This window comes from Apostichopus japonicus, chromosome 6 (assembly GCF_037975245.1).
Source record: "Apostichopus japonicus isolate 1M-3 chromosome 6, ASM3797524v1, whole genome shotgun sequence".
Taxonomy (NCBI): domain Eukaryota; kingdom Metazoa; phylum Echinodermata; class Holothuroidea; order Aspidochirotida; family Stichopodidae; genus Apostichopus; species Apostichopus japonicus.
In genome coordinates, this window is record NC_092566.1 from 13754889 (window position 1) to 13779446 (window position 24558).

Below are 24558 nucleotides of genomic sequence, written 5' to 3' on the forward strand. Positions count from 1 at the left end.
CCAGATTGGGGTGTAATTCTCCCCCTCTTTTCAAACCCCACAAAAACTTCAAAGTAGTTTCGAGCACAACCTTTCGTCTAAGCCTAGTTAATTTATTTTACGTCTAAAATTATTCCTGAGGGAGGACCTTTAGATACCCTATATTATTCGAGAGGGAGGGAGGACCTTTAGACATATTAAAGCCGGCTTCTTCGAAACAAGGGTAACACCTACATACCTATTCCTTTTTTTTTCAAACAGTAGCAGGCAGTATGTTATCTCTTAAGCGGTAACTTTTCATTTCAAATGTAAATATATCTAAAATTCAATCAGTGCACTCAACTGATAATTTATAATGTCAAACTTGAATAAAAGTCTATTGAAAGGAAATATTGTTGAACATTTGGAAGTATTCCAACACAACATTTAAAAAGATAAGTGAGGAAAACATTTCTTCGTCGACAACAGACTGTTTACAATCCTGTACTCCATCTACTGTTGCCTGCATGGGGAATTGATACTTTTATTTATTGTCATAACCTATATCCTGTAGATTTATGCATTCAATTTATCAAATGAGAATACTAAGAATACCCTACGTCTGTTATGTATATCAGAAACTTTTTAATTTATCGTTTTTTTACGTGAAAATAAAACTACTAAATCGATTTATTGCAATTATTAGAAATAATAGATATGCGTCATTACTAATCAAATCGCTTTTATCTTATTCCTCTGTTCATATTTAGTATTTTAAAGACGAAAAAAAAAGTAGTTAGATGAAGTATATTTACAATTTCATGAGGATGCTATAATTAAATCAAGAGTTTAAATTTCAACAAACGAGAAACTTTTTCAATAAGTTTGGTATATGGCATATCAATTTGTTACCTCTTCCGCGACAACTTTATAATACACCTAACAGAGCACCTGCATCCTTGGGAAGAGTTGTGGAGGGTGATACCACCCATTCAGCCCTACAACAAGACTGTATCTGTATTAGCAAACACTTTGCGTGCGGACCTATAACTTAAATACCACATGTCTCAGAATGCGACATTTTCACGTCTAAAATTGTATTTTCTTCTGGGGTGGGATCCCAATACCCCTATGCACGGGAATCGGCTTCAATGACATTAAGCGTCACACCCCTCCCTTCTAAAAGTCTCGGATTCTGCCCCGTATTATATTGCAAAAACTGAGAGTTAAAAATGTGAAATACCCAGTTTTTGAAAAAGTGCAAAACTCCTTGGTATTTCGTACTGATGTAGGTCTTTGATTTCATTTCGAATTCCTTTGCCCCAACACTCCTGATTCCTTGCCGTGATTATTATAATGCCATCATATTGAAGCAAGCATTTTGATACACATCTGTCAAATAACTCAGCAACATAGGTACTTCAACCTAGTTTGAACAGGTACGTTAGATAAACATGTTTGACATGGTCTTGGAAAGCCAGTTGAGCCAAAATAACTTAATTTGGCACATTTTCTTTGGCGCACATATATGTGTTGGATAATGCGAATCTGAAACAAATGGCGTAGAAATATCCAAATAAAAAATCTGCAAAGTAAATACTTCTTTTCCGATTTATCAATAAACCTTTTGTCCGTCTGTTTGTAAAATGTGTAAATTAAGCTTGTCAATATTCAGTTTGACTCTGAAGGATTGAAAGAACATGCCGTTAAACATGAACACATTTTATTTATAAATACCCTAAAAATCAGACACATTGATGCAATATTATTTTTAACGGATGCAATGTCTACGCAATATGCAGTTTAGCTTACAGGACGGAAAGTATACACACTTCAGTAGCTTTGTAGTTCATTAACATAATGAATCCGTGTACTTATACCAACAGATATGAAAAACAATTAAAAAAAAACTAATCATTACCATTATACAAAACACACAAACATTGTAATATAAACAAATCGCGAGGACTGTATAAGAATTGAAAAGAGGGCGCTATGTCATTTTATATCCTTAATCGTTTGGAATACTATCGGGTATTTAAAAAGTCCTTTTGAATTTTTTATTTTTATCCATGTACAAACTTATTCTGCAATCCTTCAAAACATTAATGGGAAAATAAAATAACTATTTTGACCATATATATATATATATATATATATATATATATATATATATATATATGTTTCTTTGTGCAATTGTTTAGAGAAATACGACACAAGAAGATATGGTTCTTTGCGTGTCCGAAGAGCACAACTAAATCCACAGCTATAACGACGCGAAGTAAAAATATTTACATTACTTTAAAATTCAGGACACATGATCATGATCACGTTTATTCCAACCATAAACTGCGTACTACATTCGTGATTCTCATCATTCGCTTCATGAAGTTTTGCATGCCTGGCGGGCGTTCACATTAGGAACTGGAAAACAACTTAATCTCGAAAATAAATCATCATTTATTAACGGACTGATAGTTTGCTCAAATTTGAATAATCAAGCAATCTACCATTTAACTGAACTTTATTTTCTGTTGTTAAGACATTAATCTCCGAATAGCATTGTTCAGTCTGTAACGTATATATTCGTTCATTTACTGAATATTAATACTGGTAATGGAAATGTTTTGCTAATGCATGGCATGAGGAGATTATCCGCCAAAGTGGAGAAGTTAAGCCAGGTAATGGAATACTAATCCTGGGACGATGCATAAATAAAGCAAAGGTAACACTATTCTCAATGCTAGCAAACTCCATCACCGCGTTGTTAGCCATATAACAGTAATTGTAGAATGCAAACTGATGAATCAAGCAGGGTTGTGGAGGCAAGGAATTGCCATTAATCCCCGTGAAACCGTATAATGTTTCTAACGTGGGGGGCCTTAGCCTACGAACAAGTTAATAAATTTGTAAATTATATCCAACTGATCTAATGGTAAAAGCAGAACAATTTTTAAATTCCCTAAGTTTCTTGAGTATTTGCCAAGAAAATATCAAAAAAACCTTCGGAGATTCAAATTTTAATGCGAATAAGTAACCTGTACAGCACTTTCAAATATGAATATAATATAGGAGTTGTGTAATGTCGCCCTCTATTTGGTTCTCTCATGAACTTCCCTAGTAACCGCCGCTAAAGCCATTTAAAGATGAAAAGAATACCAGAATCGTACCCACCACCTCTTACCAAAATACAATATCACCCTGTAACCGGTCAAGCATCCCATAATTTACAGTATGAACTGTACAGTTAACTACTCCCTATATGTTTACGGTATGTTATGCTAAGGTCGGTGTTCTCATAATTGTATAGTGATAATTGTACAATAAAATAGAATAGAGTAGTGATTTTACGATACTTCATGCAGCGACTGAGGGGAACTATCGGTGGTATTTGTCACCTGACAACACATATGGTATCTTCATGTTTATAATGAAATTGTAACTGGCGTTTTTAAAATATGGATCATAAATAAACAAATTTAGTTCACATAATGGACATTCTTAATCTTCAGTTGGTCGCAAGAAAAGAACAATTAAAAAGTGAAGTAAACTTTCAAAACAAGCATTTTTTTAAAGTAGGTCCTTCAAAAATCTCAAACAAGAAACTTGTTTTCATTTGTTATGATGAACTATCAGTCAACAAAATCAATTAAAAAAGAAGCAGAAAAGATACAAAACTAGGCGAAAAAATTAAAAAAAGAGTAGACATTTGTCAACAAGTTTGCTAATATGTAGTTCTGATATGACGTATAGGGGTGTGCCTTCAACTGTCAAATTTGATAAAATTATTTTACTTTAAATTGATTTTTTTTTGGAAGAAAAATGGAATTTAAGATGCACTGGGATTACTATTCTGTCATCAATTTCCTTACGACCAAGTGCAGTTGATAATAAAGATAAGCTATGACATAAGGCTGAAAATGCAATAATATTTTTGCCAATTAGTGTGTTATATCGTACTTATAAAGTTCAAGCAAAGAGTTGTTTTTCTGTTACCTCAAATTCACATACTATTCTGCATAACTTTACAAAACTATCACTCATGTTATAAACTGAGCAATGAAACATTAGTCTTGGGTAAAAAGTTCAAAGTATTTCTGTTTTTATCGTACACCATAGAACCACACAAATTGCAGTGTAAGTCCGCTTGTCGGCAAATAGTCCTAAATTGACATAAAAAGTGACGTTTTTGGCATTTTTTGAGTATCATCATTCTAGTTTTATGCTTGAATTGTAGAACGACACCTACAGAGTTGCACAAGTACGAAACAACATTAACTCATTAAACGAGCCTATTAAATGTATATGTTTCGAATATGACATTTTCAAATAGCCCCACCATATTAGCTTTGCACATTGCGGCCGTTTCGTTAACCCTTAGTGATGCACTTTTCCATTTTTCCCAAAACCAGACTCATCCTTATATTATCCACATTAAAAAAACTTGTGAAAATACCTATATATCAAACTTTAAAGGGTGCTAACATAAACCTTCAAGAGGCCCCAAAAGAGGTGTTTTTGTACCAGATGCCGTCTAAATGTCATAATAGGTTATGGTATGTACTATGTCAAACCGTATTATTGATATGTTAAGTGAGTCTTTGATGTCATAACCAAGTCATCTTATGAACTGGTTATTTCAGAAAGTCATTTTTCGAGTTGTGCATTTTAAAGCTGAAGTATTGGTGGTGTTTATTAATGGGGTAACTAACGAAGCAAACAGACCTTTCCCTGATTTATATAGATATGTACCTAATTGATAATATTTTATGAATGTTACTTACGCTTTTTTATTTTTGCCAAATAATGTCTTAGCATAACTTTATGAAAAAATTCAGTGATTTGAACATTACGGAATCATTTTGTTCTGTTATTACTCAATCCATTAAAAGTAATAACCGTTAACTGAATTTCACTCTCAAAAAAAAAAAAAAAATGATGGCGTAAACTAATTAACATTAAAGGCAGATTTTTAATACCAACATTTTACCAATCCTCACATGTCACATGTCAAAGTAAACCTTTCGTTTCGCTTCACTTAACATTTTGACATATATTCGCAACTTCATGTTTCTTTTGTACTGTACAGTTTGAACATATAACACGAATAGTAAAATGGAAAAGATATTAATGAAAATTTTGCACATGATGGAACATCAAAATGAAACTGTTATTCACTTAAATCCATCGCACGGGTGAGATGATAAATATAACATGTGATTTTTTTTTTAATTCTACTGGCATGTATTAGATCTCAGAATGCTGACTTCTATAGAGCCTGATATGCCAGCTATGAAAGAGCCTGCTATGAAAGAGCCTGCTATGCCTGCTATGAAAATTTAACGGGGTGGGGGGGGGGACATTTATGTAAAGGAGAATGAGGTAAAAATGTTACCTCCGTCATAATTTCTATATCACTATCTAATAAACCCTTTCATTAGTAGAACTACAGATCGGAATGGCGCCGATCAATCCGTCTAATGACTTGTTTGTGACTGGAAACTTAATAATAAATCTGTTACCAAGTCCATCCTGTGGATGCTTATTAATGTAACACTAATATGCTTATAGCAGCGTGAAAATAGCATCTCAACAATTTTGTCAACACTTTTGTGATGCGTTATTGGATAAAACTAAGTCTAAAGTTATGTTAAATGTAATGGCTGTTATTTTCTTTTAGTGACAGGTTTATAATTTAGTGCATGATTTATGCCAATATTTATAAAATATTCTAAAATAAGAACCATCGACTTTAACCTTCCAGCAACCTTCCCTCGTCGAATGTATTACAACCATGGTTGTAACAGACTTATAGTACGGAACTGAGTAGGAGATCAAATAGAGTACCATTTGGTATGAGTTAAAGTACGGGTGCTAGTACAAGCCTGCCTATATGCGCGAGCACGAGTGTTTCATCTTGTAACTATATCTTAACTAGATTTCCAATATGTCCCCGACTAGAGTACAAACCTATGAGGGTTATGCAGTGTACACATCTATGCTGAAATAACGTGAATACGAACCATTTTCATGTTCGGCTGGTACCCAATTCGACAGCTAAAATGTAACTTAAGATAACCAAAATGAATAAGTATCAATTAGCAAATTTTTTATATCAAAAAGGTATAAATATTTTTGTTAACAAGGTAAATTAGAGGTTTAAATAGCACAGCCTCTTTACAGATTTCACCAAACCCGATGGTCTTACATCAGTGTATCAAAATTAATGTATGTTACTTGCTTTTAAAATTGTCAAATTATCTGAAACAGATTAAACCGTCAATAGCTCGGTTAGTTCGAGCAACGATTATTGTTTTTTAGTTCTGGTAGCAGTTGAAATCAAGTTCCAGTCTGTCGTAGCTTTGATGGGGTGTCGCAAAGTTACAACCTGAGGCAAGATACAACTTTAACTATAGAATTAATTCCTCACTGATATCTGAGGCAAAATGATAGCATTACAGCAATGTATCATTCTGTGTGTACGCATGTGATCTTAAAACTGATGACATGGTATTGCAAAGCGGTAACTGTGGAGTACCTTTATAATAATTGACTACCAAAGCAAATTATAAACAATAGTAAAAGAGGGTGGGTTGGAGGGGGGTGGGGATGGGGATACATGAGCTTATTGAACAAAGAATCACAACAGCTCTCAGAAATAGGATTCAAAACAATCAACAAATGGCAGATTAATATATTCTAATTTAGTTTTTGATTATTAATCTACGAATACGGGACACAAATATAGGTAAATTTAGTTAGACATGTTTGTATAATAAATATGAGAGGTTGAAATATATACTCACCAATGTACTCTTCGCTGAGTCCTTTCTGTAGTGGAATGTCTTGAACTCTGAGAATAACTACTGAAAGACGGTCTAGGGACGGAAGGTAAGCTAAGGAGATCATAATTCGACCTAGGTCTTCTGACAGCTGCGTCAAATATAAAGACATAAAAGAAAATACCAAAAATTGAAATAGATGCATTCATTAATTTATACACAAGGTAATACGTCATGATGGTACGAATTTTAAACTTTTAAATATTCCTTCGACTCTAGTTTTGATAAAACAGTAACTAAACGTAATGAGTTAGCATAAAGTTAATTTGAAATGAGATATGAAAACGTGATGTAAAAGCATACAAATATAACAAAAAATGCAACACGATAGATAGTGAACCCCCCTCCCCCCAAAAAAGACACACACAGTATGTGTTTTACATTCAGACTGATGACCCCATTGTTTTTATTTGCATTTTTCAACCGTAACCTTAACAATATTATTCTTCTGAGGATGTTGTCATTCTTGCTATATGACATCTGAGGACTTACTTTAAATATATTTGGCATTATTTTGCTCAAGTCTTCAGTAAGAATACAACACAAATACATACACACTGACAATAAACCATATACACACATACATACAAACAAAGTGACTAATTATTGTGGATAAACAATATTTCCATTCTTTCATATGAAAAGCCAAAGCGGTAAAATCTTTTTCGAGAAATATCGAATTTTCAATTGCACATGGACGTAAGAGGCGACCGAGACGATGGAGTCGTAAGTCCTTTTGTGTACAACATATAGAGATGGATCGTTGCTGATTTCACATCCAGAAGCGAGAGATTCATTAACAAAGTCTCTGTTATTCTGTGTCTGCTTTTTCTATTGTGTGGATAGATATAAATACACTTCTAATGCATGGAAGATCATTCTTAATTTATCAAACATTAGCAATATGCATCGCATATTGGGATTAGCTTCAGGCTACATTTATTGGAGTTATAATTCAGGTCTTAATCGCAACACATTTAGGTATGCATCGCCAGGCTTTTAAGTCAAAATTATCATATTTTTCAAAATAAGAACGGTAAAAATTTGTATGTCACTGTACATCTGTGTATATACGCTGACATGTATATCATGTTGACAATTGCGGTGTAAACGCTGCTTATATTATAGGCTACCAAGAGAGCAACATCACAGCTTTCGCGTTCATGAAAGGTCACTCATGGTTGCCTGCACACCAGGCTTGTCGTTTAACCGTGTTATTAATGTCATTCATGATGTTTGGTGTTGAAGTTAGCTTGTCACTTCGACGCAAATAGTCACCTCTGTAGAGGCCATTTATCAAAAAATTAGTGTTTGTGTTGGTATCACCAATATCGGTTTTGGCCTATATTCGATATTCCGATATCGACTGATAACGATACTAGTTAACAGACATAATGAAGGTCAAATCGCCCTTGGCCTATATCCGATATTTCAATCTCGATATCGGCCGATACCGATACTATTTAACAGACAGAATGAAGGTCAAATCGTCCTTAAGTCATGCTTTAATACATAAACTATCCAAATTATAATCAGCTGTCGTAAGTTGTTATCGTTTGCACAACTCACAAACAGTAACCACTTGTATAACTCTCATTTGCGGAATCCCGTTAGTAAATTAGTAAAATATATGTGCGTATTCTATAACACTAGTCCTGACCTCTTTTTAAATGAACGATCATATTCCCCACCAAGTTGATATGGACGAAACTGTGTGCTAGCATATATATAGAAAAACACAAGCCTATCCTTCCCGTTACTTCTGTTGTATGATTCATTACTCTGTTTGACCAACTACGTTCAACACTTAGGCTGCAAATCTTATACGAACTGGTCAAAAGCAGCTGCACGAATGTATTATCCAAAATGTTAAAAGATGACATCGTGTGATGAATAAAACTGATTTCATGTAGAAAAGACGTTAGCGTATCCTGGATAAGAACTTGAACTACCCCTTATGTATAACAGAACCGATGCGAAAACATTTTCTTATTTTTTTTTTTTTTAAATTTACGTAAAAAATGATATCCTACCATTAGCTGGTTATACTAACAACTAAGCATATCCAAAGTTAGCAAGTTCTTGGTGTGTGAAATATTTCGTAAACCAACAGGCAAAAAGAGTGATACGCAAACTTGATTCTCAAAATACAATCTTTTCATCAGTCATCGATGTTTAACACACTGTATTCATGATATTCTTTACAAAACCAATTTAGGAACAGGGGCGTATCCAGGATTTTCCAATGGGGGGGGGGGGGGGGGCGCCTGGCATGAATGATCGCCGTCCTGGGGGATGGGTCTAAGGGGAGGGGTGTACAATTTTTGCTTTCGAAGAAGGGCTGAAATGCAAAATGGTGTCATATGCATGGGCGGCAATCCGTACTTCCGATGGGGGGGGGGGATATGACCTTGTTGACTATCTAAGCGTAGCGCCACCATGGGTTGGCGCGAAGCGTACAAGAACATTTTGGGATTAACAAACCCTCTAGATGGCCGGAAACGGCACTTCCCGAGGTTTCCAAGCGGCATATACCCAACTTTAAAATAGGGATGTCATGTCCGAAATATCTCATAATCAGGATCCAAAATACTTTTTCTTTTAATTTCGGGTGTTATTTTGGGAAAATTGCCCCTGTCAATCTTGTTTCAGGCGCAACGTTAGAATGTTCGAGAGCTCTTTTATATTATTCGATGAAGAAAATGGCCTCATGCAGGCTATTATAGGCCTATACACATGCAATACACAATTACACATAGTTACATTCCTAGGTACCGATTGCTAGGGCATCCAGGTGAAACGTGTATTAAGCATTACCCTGGTTACATGAGATTCTCAGCTGTTCGAGGGAACATGTACGTGTGTAGGCCTACTATAGGGCCTATATGAATACTATGAGGGTGCATATATGTACTATATCAATACCGTGGGCGCAATAATACATTTTGTTGTTATAGGGCCAATGAAGCCTACAGTCAACTATTTTTGCTTTATAAAGACGCTTTATTTGAAAAGATCGCACTGCGTTTATGGTAGGCGAGAAATGAAGCTAAGAAAGAGCCGTACATTAACGAAGATGCATAAATGTAGGCATGAAAATATTCTTATCCCTGGCATTTGGTGGGGGGGGGATATGGTGCATTACATCCCATCCACCCCTTTTCATGGGGGGATATATCCCCCCTCCACCCAGGATCGCCGCCCATGGCCATATGTGATCCATTTTTCGACCGTCAAGTGCTATAAAGACTACTAGTGGCCTGACTGGTTCATATCAGTTGCCGTTATCGGCAATGAGGCTTAATTTTACCGATAGGAAATGCCGCCGATATTGCAAATATTGGTCGATACAGATATCGCAAACAATAATCGGCTCAACATTAAAAACAATGTTCGTTCATCTAACTTTAACACAAAAATAAATTGATCAATCAAATTCAGGAATAATAACAATTGAGTCCAACTTTGACAGAATTTGGCCTTTGATAATTTTAAAAGTTAATTTCTAAGTAGCCGAGGTAAACAATGTACTCGGTAAATCTTTGACTTAGTCTCCTTATTGAAACTGTGGTATCCAATAATTAGCATTTTGTCCTTTTGTTAACAAAAAGTCCTTTCTGCCGGTTTGTTTATTGTGTCCATAGAGGATAGAAACAAACATCTTTGACATCACGGACTGAATGCTAGAAAATTATGACGTCATCCGAAGTTCATGACAACCATACTTTGCTCAAGATTTCTGACGTATATACGATTCTTCATTCTTTTGTTCTATTTGCGCGCTCTCACTCTCTCTAAATCCTCCTGAGCAACAAAACAAGATGTTGTTGCCCAAAGAAATCCCATTAACAAACCACACAACATCTGTTTACGTCTAGAAGGGTTAGTTTGAAAGACACATACATGTACTATTGTACATGCCTCCAATATTTCCTTTACCTCGGTGGGCAGATTAAAGTCATTTAAGTGATGTGAATAAAACGAAAGGGTAATTTTAAGTACCCTGGAAAATAATCGATCAATCTTCTGTATAAAAGATTGATTGTTTAATTTTAAGTTATGTACGAATATGCGAGAATGTGATTATGTTTCCGCAATGTCGATTTTATGGAAAAAAATGTTCATGACAACAAAACACCAATGGAAGACAATCAACAGTATTTGCCCTTTCTCAATCGACAAAAATAAATCAAAAACCTTCAGCGCGAGATATGTATTGCTTATTGTTATTTTTAGGACATTTGTCCTTCGTTGCAAAACAACAGTTAAATTCTTAAAATTTTAATTACAAATTGAGAAACTCATTATGGCTTACATTTCCGTTTTAAACAGTATAATATCTAAGACAAAGAAGGATACCAATGCTAAATAATTATCATTTTCTATGACATTTTCGAATTTAGCATTCCGTGAGACCATGGGGGGGGGAGGGTAGGAACCGGGGGCACTAGGGGCACGTGCCCCCCACAAATGGCAAATAAAATGAAGAACTGTTTGATGAAGAACTGTCTTTTGGATATCTTAAGCGTTTGTTAATTTTCATATTTAATTTAATTATTCACGTGCACCATAATAGTATTGATAGCATACTAACACATCATATATATATTTAAGTGATATGGCCGGTGTGTATCGGTTTATAGCATAACGAGTGGTGGTTGTGGAATGAGAAAGTGCCCTTTCTAATGTTGTGCCTCCACTTTTTGGAAGCTTATACCCCCTGCATGAGACCTCTCCTGAGGAAGTACTGATACAAGCACACAGCATTTGAACCACGTCCTTCTACTTGCCATGATATAACCGAACAGCGAAACTCTTGTCTCTTTCATGTAAAACAACCCATATCGGAGCGTTGCTAACTGTATCAACAAAAACCGAAACGAAGGCATCTTATTTATGGGATAAGATGTATCCGATCTTAAAAGCACCCCCCCCCCCAAAAAAAAGTAAAATCAAGAAAAAAAGGACCTTCTGCATGTTTCACTATAATTAAGTATTGCAAATAACATTCGCCATCGATATAACCGGAAGTAATGTACGTCCTTTTGTCATCTTTGTACTCTCCTTCAAATATCATTCAATGGTTGGCCTATTTTAAACAACATTAAAACACTTGAAATCTTAACAAGACTGCTCCACTCATTGAATATATCAGCAAGCTCGCGTAATTCTTATTCAAGAGTGCATGCAGGTCGCGCATTCAAATGCTCTCGGTTTAAGGATCTCTGGTGTTCGCTTGCGATTTCATCAAAAGAAATCACCCTACTTGCTTCTGGAAATTTGAAGAAGCCTCTTACATTTTTATTTCATTTCTAAAGAGGCAAACTTCATATCACTTGTCAAGGATCAGTTCCAAAGAAAAAGAAAAATCGACAGGAAAGTTGCCACAATGGACGGTGTGTCAGCTTCAGTTTTGTACTTTCATTTTACTGCCACCTATTTTGCCAAATTTTACGTGAATTATTCAATACTTCACAAGTGAAATTTTTACGAGCCGTGGATCGGGCATGGGGGGGGGGTGGGATTTGGGGGTATGAGGGTTTGTAACCCCTCCTTCTCTGAGACTTTTTCAAACCTTCACATAATTTAAAAGTAGTAAATATCGCAACCTTGCTGTTAGACCTAAGTATAAATACGTAATGTAAAGCCCATACCTTAGAATGCACCATTCTAAGTACAAATTTGTTTTTCTGCATGGTAAACGGACTAATTTACATGCGAGTCAGCTTTAACGACCTCATGGGACAGACCCCTCCATTTAAAATCCCGGATCCGTCCCGGCTTACACTGAATTCTACCTGACTATGTATTCTTACACAACAGGGGATTACCGCAGGCATATCCAATATTTTCAAAATTATATATTAGAATTATGTATTAGAATGAGAGACAATGTCCTCAAAATGTTAATTCGAGCATAGTAACCCTACAGAATGTTGCTACTTCTTTTATAACCATATGTGCATTATAATTTATCTTTGTTTTAGCTCTAAGTTGGCGTTGTATAAGAAGCCTCAGACTATAGGGTTTAAACTGCACATTTAAAGTTAAAAAACGTGATCAAGAAGAAAATATGATGAAATAAAGGAGATCGTTAATGAATATCCTGCGGGTTATTAGCCATTTGATTATGGATTTGATTGATGATTGATGATTGAACATCCGGTCATAGCCTACAAAGGAGAAGGAAACACAATTTTGTGGGGCTAATATTAATATGAACACATTTAATATAACATATGTAAAGTGATTATCAAACCAGAATGAGTGTTACCACGATAGTCAAACTTGTTTTGAGTCAGTATTAGTATTCTGTCATAGTTACCTCTACTAGTAGATGTGTACTCCTATAGTTGTACTCTAAATTATATCATTTTAAATAGAAGTTTAGGAAGTAATGCAAACTTACGTATTCAAACTCGCACTATTGCAGTAAAACCTTGTTTGTTGTACTCGTATGCATACCAATAGGCATTCTATTGAGATTGTACTCAAGCAGTTGTATTCGAAATGTGCAAAGTTTTGTACAACTTGTCAAATGAATTATGAATTCAGTGCAGAACGATCAGTCCAGGTGTATCTAACTTATATTACAATTGTCTGTTTAGAGACTAATTGAATTGAAATGATTAAATGTGGTTGTGCAACAAGAAATGATACCATTAACAGTGTTTGTACTTCTTTATAACTTCTTTATAAGTTAATAGAACATTATAGTACAACAGCGTACAGATCAGGACACAACCTCTCTGCTTTAAGGAATGAGAAGTTTAGAGATCAACAAACTGAAATCGTTGCACATCTTGAACCATTTACCTATCATATTACATGCACGTTAAGTTTTATTGAATTTAAAACAGGACTTTGGGCTGCATAGTCATGCTACAATGAACAAGTCATCCGCACTTTAATATGTGCGTTGATCCTTATACACGAAATATTTGAAGAACAGAGATAATACCTTCCTATAGGCGTATACAAACTACACAGAGCTTACTCAATGAAAGCCGGCTTAGATATATAACCCTACTGATGTACACTACAGCCTCCTACTTTCTCATCACGACACAAGAATTCTCTGCACGCAGGAAGACCCCCAGGGCATGCATAAATAGATGCAGATTTTACAGCGGTAACATTTCTACCCTTTATAGAATATTTGGGGCCAATATAACCATATTGTAAATTTCTTTCGTTGCTAACTGCAGCAATACCATCAGAATCTACCTCTAAAAGCATCCCTTTCGTGTTAGATTACTTTTGAATGATTTTTGATTAACAATTCACTGACTGATTTACATTCGCGACATTATTCAAATTGCTTTCGAGCTTGGAGGAAACTGTATTTATTATAGGCACCAATGTATTTTCTTCTTCGTCGGTTGCTGCCTACTCGGTTGTATACATTGTATACGATACTTGTGTATAATGAATTAGAAGCATTGGCCATGGGACAGACTGATGGTTTTGTCTTTATTCATTATTTATCCCATGTTTACTTTAAGTTGATAAATATATAGGGTTATTTACATTAATCATTGTGTTGGAGGAAGGACACCTCTTTAGGCATTATACTATCGTTCAAACACCGGGGCACGATTTGGTATTAAGAAACAATGTCATTTGCTTAAGATGTATCGTTTAATTGTAGGCTGTAAATAAATATAAATTATTTGCTTAAAATAAAAATGTCCGACATTGCATTAAATCTTTTCCTCAATCACAACTGCGTGACGCACTTATGACGTTGGACAATATATTCAACCTAAATGTAACCGCAAGTAACATTTTTGTTCGGCATGGAGAGCTGAGAGTTCCCTTACATATCTCATAGAACGGTTAGATAACTGTTTACCATTTTCAACAACTGCATTGAATCCTTCTGTTTGTTCATTCAACAGAGCAACCAAAGACCTTTTGGAGTGACTTCTTGTACGAGGTCTTTTCGCAATGGATATCAAACCCGATGTATCGTTCGTTCCTGTATAACAAGATGGTAATTCAGAAAGACACCTTGCAATGTTTCGAGAGTTCAAGGAGCTCTCCAGCTGTTATGTATGGTACTTGCAGTTATATATTGCCCATGTTTAAAATGTTTACTAGTTCAACTACAGTACACTTTTTGTTAACGTTGGCTTTTAGATAGTTTGTCAAGTTAAATTTTTCATTGAAATATTTATGTATGGAAAACTATGAAAAGGTACAGATGCTTAATAAAGGAACACATAGCACTACACTTCCCAAATAGTGGGTAGGGGATTCCAGCCCCCCCCCCCCCCGCCCCCGGACTGAAATTGGTGGGGTTTGAACAATTGAGGACGGGCTGCATGCGGAATGTGACTGTATGGAATCGTTGAATCCGACTCTCCTGTCGAGGGTGCACTGCGTGTGGACCTCTCCAAGACCAAAATCAAATTTAGACGGCAAGTGTTGCTTATTAAAGGAATATTTATTTCTAAATTATAACTTTCGATATAACTATCAATCAGGCTTATAGTTAGGTCTAAACGCAAACAACTACTTTTAATTCCCCCCAAAAAGTCCAGACTGATCGTTTTCCTTCGACTGAAGATGGAGGTGGGGAACGGCCACATGTACCTTCCCCACTCACACCACTGAGCCGTCCACGGATTTCTCATACGAAAATGAAAGACACATCTCACAACAGAATAATCACAACTTGAGGGTCAAGCGAGTTCGAACTGGGAAAGTAAATCGATCCCACCAACTTGAATCCAGAGAGGATGCCAAATGGAATCGGCATTCTACAGGGGACACTGGTGAGTAGTTTAAAGAAGAGATTCGGCGAAACCAGTGGTTGGGAGGAAAACAAGGAAACGAGGATGTTTTGCTCTGACTTTTGTTTTTTGTTCAGTATCTTTTTTTTATTTCTGTAGTGGGAGAGGAGGGGGCGGGGGCTGCTCGGGGAGGGTTCTAGCAATTTTTTTATGTCTGTAAACCTGATTAATTTCCATTTTCCTGTACTTTTACCACTAACAACATAAATATGAATGTGGTAGTTATGAAAACCAGGTGCAGAATCATATCACAGCTGTAACACTTCAAAAAAAAAGTTATGGATGTGTTATCCAGAACTTTGGCATTACCAAAGAATTACAATGTTGATTAGATGGTATTTTAGAAATACATGTAGCTGTCGTTTACTGAGTTGCTTGTATGTTGTTTATATCGAAGTAAGAACATCGAAAGCTAAGAGGCCGAACTTAAAGTGCATTTATATTACATTAGCATGTCAAGTTGTTGATGCATAGTATATAATGTCTACTATAAGGTTCAGATCCCCATCATACGCAAATAATGTGACGGCGTGTTACACAGATGAGAAAAACACGTACAATAATGAATTGTTAATTAAAGAAAAGAATATCTGTTATGGACGCTGCGTCGGCAAATTGTTTGACAATCTATCACTGTAACCAAGATAATTGCCATCAGCAGTCGATTATTGGAATAAATTGTTTCACAATTTCAGAGGTCAATGACTTACTGTTACTGGAAGTTTGAGGCTGCTGTCAGCTTTTCAATTGTCTTGAGCGAATCCTCGCACAATCTTTAAGTTAACCTAAGCCTCTTCATATATTCAATGCATTAACATGTGTTTTATCAATTTAAAAACGTCATTGATGTTTATCTATGACAAACAATACCGGTAGCTATGCAAAGACTATGCGTTTCGACAGCCTTCTATCCTGACGGAAACATATTACACTAAAACATTTGTTAAACATTCAAATCAGGACATTAGGTCATTTCTTGAAACTGTTAGAAAGTTTTCTTATTTATCGATGTTTATACTGACTATCTCAGTCATTCTAATACATACGTCGTCAGTTGGTCTTCTCCAAGACATGGAAATTCAGTCTTATGCCTGCACCCTGTCAGTTCACTGATCACACTGCATGCAACAACTGTTCAAATACGAAAATGTTTTTTAATGAAATGAAGACAACCACAATGAAATCCGAGTAACATTCTAAATATTGACATTTAAGTGGATGTATAGATGTCTTCAAACGAATTTTATTGTGTGTGTTTGTCACAGTCCTCTGGTTTGTTGTATAATGAGGTAAGTTATTAATATTAAATGAAATGAATGAATTCATTAAATTAATAATAGTTCTGAAATAATATGCTATTGCAACAATTTTTATATCTCGACGACTACTTATATATGCACTTAAATAACACTACCTAGAGTGTGCCTTGGAGTAATTCCGCGTGAAGAGACAGAACTTCGAGTTAACATTTGTTTTTGTTTTTACTTTAATGAGGTGATTGTGCTTGAACAGAGACTACGGTCGCCGGGTGCAGTGACGTCAACCTTAATTCGAGAATGATACGATATGATTGCACAACTGATGTTGTAACTTAAACCTGTTGTTTTCAGGGGACACTCTTCCTCAAGCAACGGTCGATTGCTTGGCTATGTATCTGTTATTCAAACATATGAACGTTGTTATTGAGAACATTGTCATGTAGGAGCCTGGTCAATCATCTGGTAACCTTGACAACACATTGCTAAGCAACTTTGTCGGAATTAAAAACACATGAAGATAGAGGACTTGATGATGTTATCATTAATTTAATATTTTTTGTTTGCCCATTTTGTAATGAAGGCGACAATGTATTCTATTTCGAATCTGCGACAAACAATTGTTAATTGTCCAAGTTTTTATGGAAGGTGTGTGTCGTGGTCTACGTTCGTTTGGAAGCAAATGTAAGAGAAACACAGTATTTTCATTAATTTGTTATAAAACAAAAAACTCTGGCGGGACTTATCGTCAAAATATTATGGAGATAAATTGAAATTTGTAAACTGTAATTGTAATCGGAAATCAAACGTAAATTATTCTAGTGATTTGCGAATCCACAATTAATATTTCCAATCGTCTACAACTTCAAAATAACGGTTTATAAGCTTTAGGCCACATAGTCCACCGGGAAATGAGAAAGTAATATCTCAATACAATGAGTTCAAATATAAAACTATGATCCTACATGTTTACATAGGCTGATCGTATTGAAATATTATACATTAAACTTCACATTGGTACATCTGTATAAGTCTGTATATAAGACTCTCTGTTTTAACACGTTCGTTAGCGTATATATACTTCAGAACAACTTATTACACTATTATTGTCATAGGCGTTCGAGATATTCACGTACTAGCTCACACATACTTTACATATTGTTACATTTGTATGGGAGATCATCCAGCTCACAATACAAAGGGCGAGGATATATATATATATATAGATACGCCGACACGGTGCATGACGCTGGCTAATCAAGAAAGATCTTTTTTTTTGTGGCATTTAAATCACCTCATCATATTTTAACGACCTTCCATATCCCTACTTTCTCTTGATGAAGGTTCCAGTTTTCCAGAATATTAAATAAAATGTATATAAGAATTTGCAGGTGCCCTTGGGGATTTTTTCCCCGCCACAGTTCAAGCTATTCCGTCATGCAGAACAATATATCCGTCTATATATATTGAAGGTAAACACGTTATCACTTTTTTTGAGAACTCTTCTTAGCAAAATCAAATAAATTACGGTCGATTTCGCCTTTAGCTGAGTTAAAGAGAAACCTTTGGCAATCAGGTGTGATGGCATGTTTATGTAAATTTACTTTAACTGTGTAATTAAATTCAATTGAGACAAGGTGAATTCGAATCTTTCTCCCAGATGAACGCTATCAATCAATGTTATATTTATGAAAACCTTTAATATCCTATCGTTATTAAAAAACAAATTGGTTCTGAAATTTCATGAAAATTCCCTTTGGGGTGATATAGCCTAAAAGTCAATTGCCGCATTTTTCCAGAAATGTATAGTTTTCTATATATTCTGTAATTACTTGGCCAAACAGGTATTGATCTCAAAAACTATAGCTATGAAGCGTTTATCGCTCTAACGATGAAGAGGTATAGTCACATTATATACAGCCTGTGCAAAAGATAATATATATTTCTTTAAAGAACCTAAATTTTCATCTCAGTTTCTCAACAATTTTATTCGAATTTACATAATTATTCATGATTTTAATAAGCGTGTAAAATACCTTGATAGAACCTCTGAGAGTGTGACATGTATCTTAGTGGTTGTTTGATTGATTTACTAATTAGATAGCTAAATTACATTGTTTTATGGAATGGCTTTATGTATCCTATTTCAAAGCTCGTGTATTCTTATCCGACGTGTATAACTTGTTGTAGTCGTCTGCAACTTTCGGTATAAATAATTATTTCAACGTGCAGACTCATAACTGTAATTTACCTGGAGTTTAAGATATTATTTTGAAATTTAAAAATGACTTATTTATTACAGAATTATGATCATTTCACGTATTTAAAAAACAAAACAATGGTATGCTCTGTTTATTAAACAGGGGGATAATACTCACAGAATATGAGATTTTCATAATTGTCACGTGTAAGCAGGGGCGTCGAAAGCCTGTTCGGGCCACGGGATTTACTATGTCATCGCCCCTATGCGCACTGTTCATATATCCCATATTTTTCCAGGTTCACCAATTCCCCCCTCCCCCTCCCGTCAAGCCTGCATGCAACAAATTTAGAATATTGGTATGAGAATAATCACCCTTTAAAGCAATGTGATTAGAATGCATAGAAATTACTGGAAAGTTATCAATAAAACTTGTGCCACATCCCCCCTCCCCCCCCCCAAAAAAAATATTTGTTGAGCGAAGACTGTCCTACGTATTAAAATAAATTGATTGTCGCTTTGATTATTATGCTGGATTCAATCGGTTTTGAAAAGAACATAATAAGCACCCACGCTGTATAATGTTTTAGTTTGTACTCCAAAGTAATGATCAGCTTATTATATTATAATTACCCAGCTTAAATGTTAAGCTAAAGTAAAACTACGTATGTTTTTAACAACTGCATTGTTCACAACTTATTACCTATCTCGCAGAAACGTCCTGCCCACTACCCCGAAATGGTTAGACTATCAAGAGTCACGTTTCAATTCCTGAAGGTACGGTAAGCGTGAAGTATTTGTATTTAGAAGCTTACTTCACGTGTACATAACGTCTATTTATTTTTTTAGCAAAGCAAGGTTGAGTTAATAACTATATATACCTTTGAATAGACCTACGTGTGTGACGGTGAAGATGGGCGGGAATGGTGATGGGGGGGGGGTGGGTAGTGGGAGGGGACGTGAAGCCCACACTCCCGGATCGGGACCTGAATGCAATGTAAAAATGTAGATATAGCCACTTCATGCTTCAAAACTGACTAAAGCCTTACTGCTTTGGATGACGTTTAGCAAAATGCTGCGAACAACCTTTCCGACAGTCTTTGCTGTTTCACGGTTGAACAGAACTGACACTTTTTAAATGAATAAAACAGATGTTTGAGAATGGACAGTTGTAAATGATCAGTTAGCTGCACTTTGCACATCGATTTCGTTGGAAAATTGAAATCTCCCAAATTTATATGGAAGAGGGTTTGATATTTTGTTCGCTAAAACATGTGATCGAGTACTAACAGTTGCAGCTGCTTAAAACATCACATGTTTACTGATCAATGCCCAAATAACATGAAGACTATCTCTTCTTTCAAGGAAATGAGCCGACAGGGATGTAACACACTCCAAACGAGTACGCTTTACCGTCGATTAGCGCATGTATTGATCCCATGTACCGGATAGAACAGACAGACAATGCGCTTGGAGTCATCGCATGATAACAACGACTTTACTAGAGGGACACTAAAGGAATTCCAATTACAGAACAACTTGCAGTACTTCAGAGGCTCACTAATGTCATTTTTAGACAAAAAAAATGTTACGAAGGTATCGACGAAATATCTCTAAGCCGCCGTAGGCGATTAATTGAAGAAGATGAATTGGTTTACTCTACACGCGCATTGTTGGTAAACTTGATTGCAATTCTAAGATTGATATATAGTTGCGTACTTTGACAATATGATGCATGGAGTGAGTCTAGATGGCGGGAAAATAGCCTACGAAAGATGACAAGACCAAAGAGTTTTCACACACGTGTTAGCCTGACATAAGTGACTATATGATGGACAAAGGGTTTTTACACACGTGTTAGCCTGACATAGGGTGACTTGTTTGTTTCTTTGTACATATGTAGGCATTATAATCATGAAAACGGCTACTGATATAATGACACTGCTACTTCATTGCTATACTGGTTTTCTGGTATCTTGGTAGTTAATTTACTTCGTACTGAAACCAAACCGTGCAGTAAATGGCTGCAACTAACGTTTTGTGTGGTATCAACGTAGGCCATTGTAAACATAATTTGTTACAGTCATAAACTCTATCAAACCAGTGAATGTGTACCTGTTTGAGATATAACTTGAGTTTTACATACTAAGAATTAATAAACAAAGAAAATATCAGTAAACCAGGGGTCACCAGGAACGAAGCAGGGTAGAGAGATGGTAACCTTATTATTGACGTGGTATTATCAACACTGTGCATAGAATTGTAATGATTTTCATTAAGGGTCCTTTCAAATAATCAACTAAATTGTTCTAACTACATTTTTCATAACAGATGTCTGACGTATAGAGGAATAGTATATCATCTACAGTTCAATTAACATTCAACCAAAATGGATGAGAAAAATCTGTCAGTTTGTTATGCATAATGTGACTTAATGTTATGGTTGAAAGCTTTGAGTACTGATGTGAAACGCCTCATGCGACCAATGGAGATCAATCAAAGAAGAAGAAAATGTGACAACTTTGTCAATTCTGATCCAAATTTCATCTGCACATGTGTTTTCAATATAATACATTCCATCGTTTAATATGTTGGATGTACTCTGAAAATGACAGCACCCTGTCCAAATTCGACGTTCGAACTGATTTTAGGCGCGCATTAGACCATGTTAGTCAGTATATTACGACACGTCAGAACATACAACACTTTAACATGATTGCTTTAATATCGTATTCTACAATAAAAGTAACGGTTAGACATTTAACAGTTATGCGACTTTGTATGTGAATGAGAAATGTACGTCCTCAACTTTCTTGAAACGATCGATCATATTTATGAGACATTTGGCCAAAAGCTTGGATATTTTGAATATTAATGCCCTAAAGGACTCGGTATAGTTGTATAAGGGCGCCAGAGTGAGACATGGAATTCTTTGCTCGAATTTCTTGCAGTCTTACCTTAGCTTTGAAGAGCACAAATCTAGCATTTTTGCAGCTAATAAACAATGACCATTGGAAACAGTTTCAGAAAAGATGCCTTTTTCTGGTGGCATTTGTGTTACTTATTTAGATTCAGTTGCGCAGCATGATAGATAGTAGCAAACGCAGACACTTTCTGATATCGCAGTGTAGCTGTGACGTGCGTATGACGTCATTCTTTAAGATATCGCATTTACTTCGGCAAGCCTGTTTTTATTTATTATTGAAGTCTCGTTTCAAATCTTCAGAAAATTATATAGTAAGCCACCACTTAATTGAAAGACACAACGTTATTAATTAGTGAAACTTTATGAGATGATCGTCATAATAGAGTCACTTAAAAATGTGCTTAGAGTTGATGCACACTATAACTAATTGGACAGACTTCAAATTCCCCGATCTTAAAGGTGTCTCCTTGCATTATCATATAAATATATAAAGAAGTGTGTGTTACGTTGATGACATTGTTTCAGGGATGTCGATAGTGATTGTATGTTATTTCGATAATGACGACACACAATGACGTACAGTGATCATAAACATCCTAAAGTTATCTTCCCAATTTGATATGAAATATGTTAAATCTATAACTGGTGTATTATAGTAAGTATTATCATCTTTGATAAGGCGTCCAAACATTTCACCTTAAATTTGTACTACGAACTGAGTGCATTGCATTCAGCTGAGCTGCATTACATTGGTTCTCAATAGGCTTCCAATTCGACAGCTTTGATGACATTTTCATGACTTAGATATATAGGTGTGATGGTGAAGCAATAACTCTCTGGTGAAACAAACACGATTATTTCCTCATAAGCCCCTCCCGTCTGACTATTCACCCGATTCTAATATAGCTAGCTATGTGTATCGGCTGGGCTATTTCAGGTCCGTGGAAGTTTGATTAACCCTGTAGCATTCCATTGACGTGTTAATCTGTTTTAATCTACAGAAATGACTGTATGTAAAAAATTTATTCTTTGTGAGGACTTCCAAGTTACGAGATTTTCAAGGTTCCTCAGGTGACACATGCATCACAGACATTCGATTAAAACGCAGATCGCTTTCCCCAGCGAACAAAACAAACATGGTACTTTTTCCACTTTCTTTAAAGTTTCTTAAGAAAGCAAATATTATTCAACTTTCATGTATGACAGTGCCTCGTCTTTCCTTAAATTACGATCTAAGTTTTTAAGGGGGGGGGGGGGGTGGGGGGGAGTAAATTTACTCTTACAATATACAACATATATAAATTGAAATGGAATAATTGCTCTTCAAGTATGATTAGTAACACTGTTCACTTTATTGAGCACTGAGGGGGAAGACGATGCCTAGACTAGGCTAACAGACTTTCCTCTCTTGACCGTGACATTAAGAAGTTAACACATTATCAACCCCAAAGCTTCAGCTCGTCTTTGAAGGTTTTACGTATAATCAATTACATGTGGAATTCCATGTAGGTAATTCCTTAGGTGACTGGAATACACCTTTCACTGTTTGTTGGTCTCAGTTACCAAACTTCCTAGTGTCTTAGTACGGTCACGTGCAGTGTCATACACCTATAGATATTAGGTCACGTGCTCTACAAATGTTTACTTCTCTATTTGGTTTAGTTTACATTAACATATGTTCTTGCATAAACATTGGTTAATTATTTTTGAAAGTAAGACAAATTTTATCCAACTTCTTTAAGAAAAGATGAAACAACCACGTACCAAACTGTGTGTTTGCCTCAAAAGTTATACATATATAATATACGTATTATACTAATAACATTCTTTCCCAGATTCTTGATTCACTTGAATATTTCTCTAGCAAGTTTGGACTGCCAAGTTCACTCCTTCATATTTCTGATAACACTTAGATATATATATATATATATATACATATATGAACGTCTAATTTAAAGAGACCTTGAAGAATGTGAACGGTGATATTAGGCTTAGCGTTACACTCGTCATTTAATGACATTGTAGTTGATTGAAATCGATCGAAGACTGAGTATCTATGTCTGAATATTAGTAAGTAATTTAACAAAAATGACTTCTAAAGCCAATACAGGACTTTGAAACTAAATGACGGCTGACTTTAAATGAGATATATGAAACGTTCCTTGATTCAAATTGGTACTTGGAAAGATATGAGGGAGAGACTTAATAAGGTTTTCTCATCACCATCAAGATTCATTTCACTTGCAACAACTAAGTTTTCTCAATGTTAAGATACTGTTACGTGTTCTAAATAAATAAGTACATCCAACAGTATTTCCTAATTATATTAAACAAAAAGGTGTTTCAGTCATAGCCTCTACGTTTCCATATTACGATCAAATATCCAAAAGTTTGGATATCAACCCACGCTAGTATTCACCGTCGCAAAGTATTCTATATTCCGTTAGTACTATTCGTTACACGGGGAACGGTGAATATATGCATGAAGAATATATCAAATATTAATATATTATTTTTATATTGTAAACGAAACTGAATAACATTAAATAATGACAACAACGCTTTCAGTTTTTATAAG

General features: G+C 35.4%; 1 protein-coding gene across 5 annotated transcripts in view; it reads right to left on the reverse strand.

The window, feature by feature from the left end:
* The window catches only part of LOC139969044 (synaptotagmin-15-like), a 150542-nt gene that overhangs the window by 9970 nt on the left and 116014 nt on the right, over positions 1-24558 (reverse strand). For all 5 annotated transcript variants that reach the window (XM_071973771.1, XM_071973772.1, XM_071973776.1 and 2 more), the window contains one exon: positions 6765-6891. In XM_071973771.1, coding sequence (XP_071829872.1) covers positions 6765-6891 — 127 coding nt within the window. The remainder of the gene's footprint in view (positions 1-6764; positions 6892-24558) is intronic.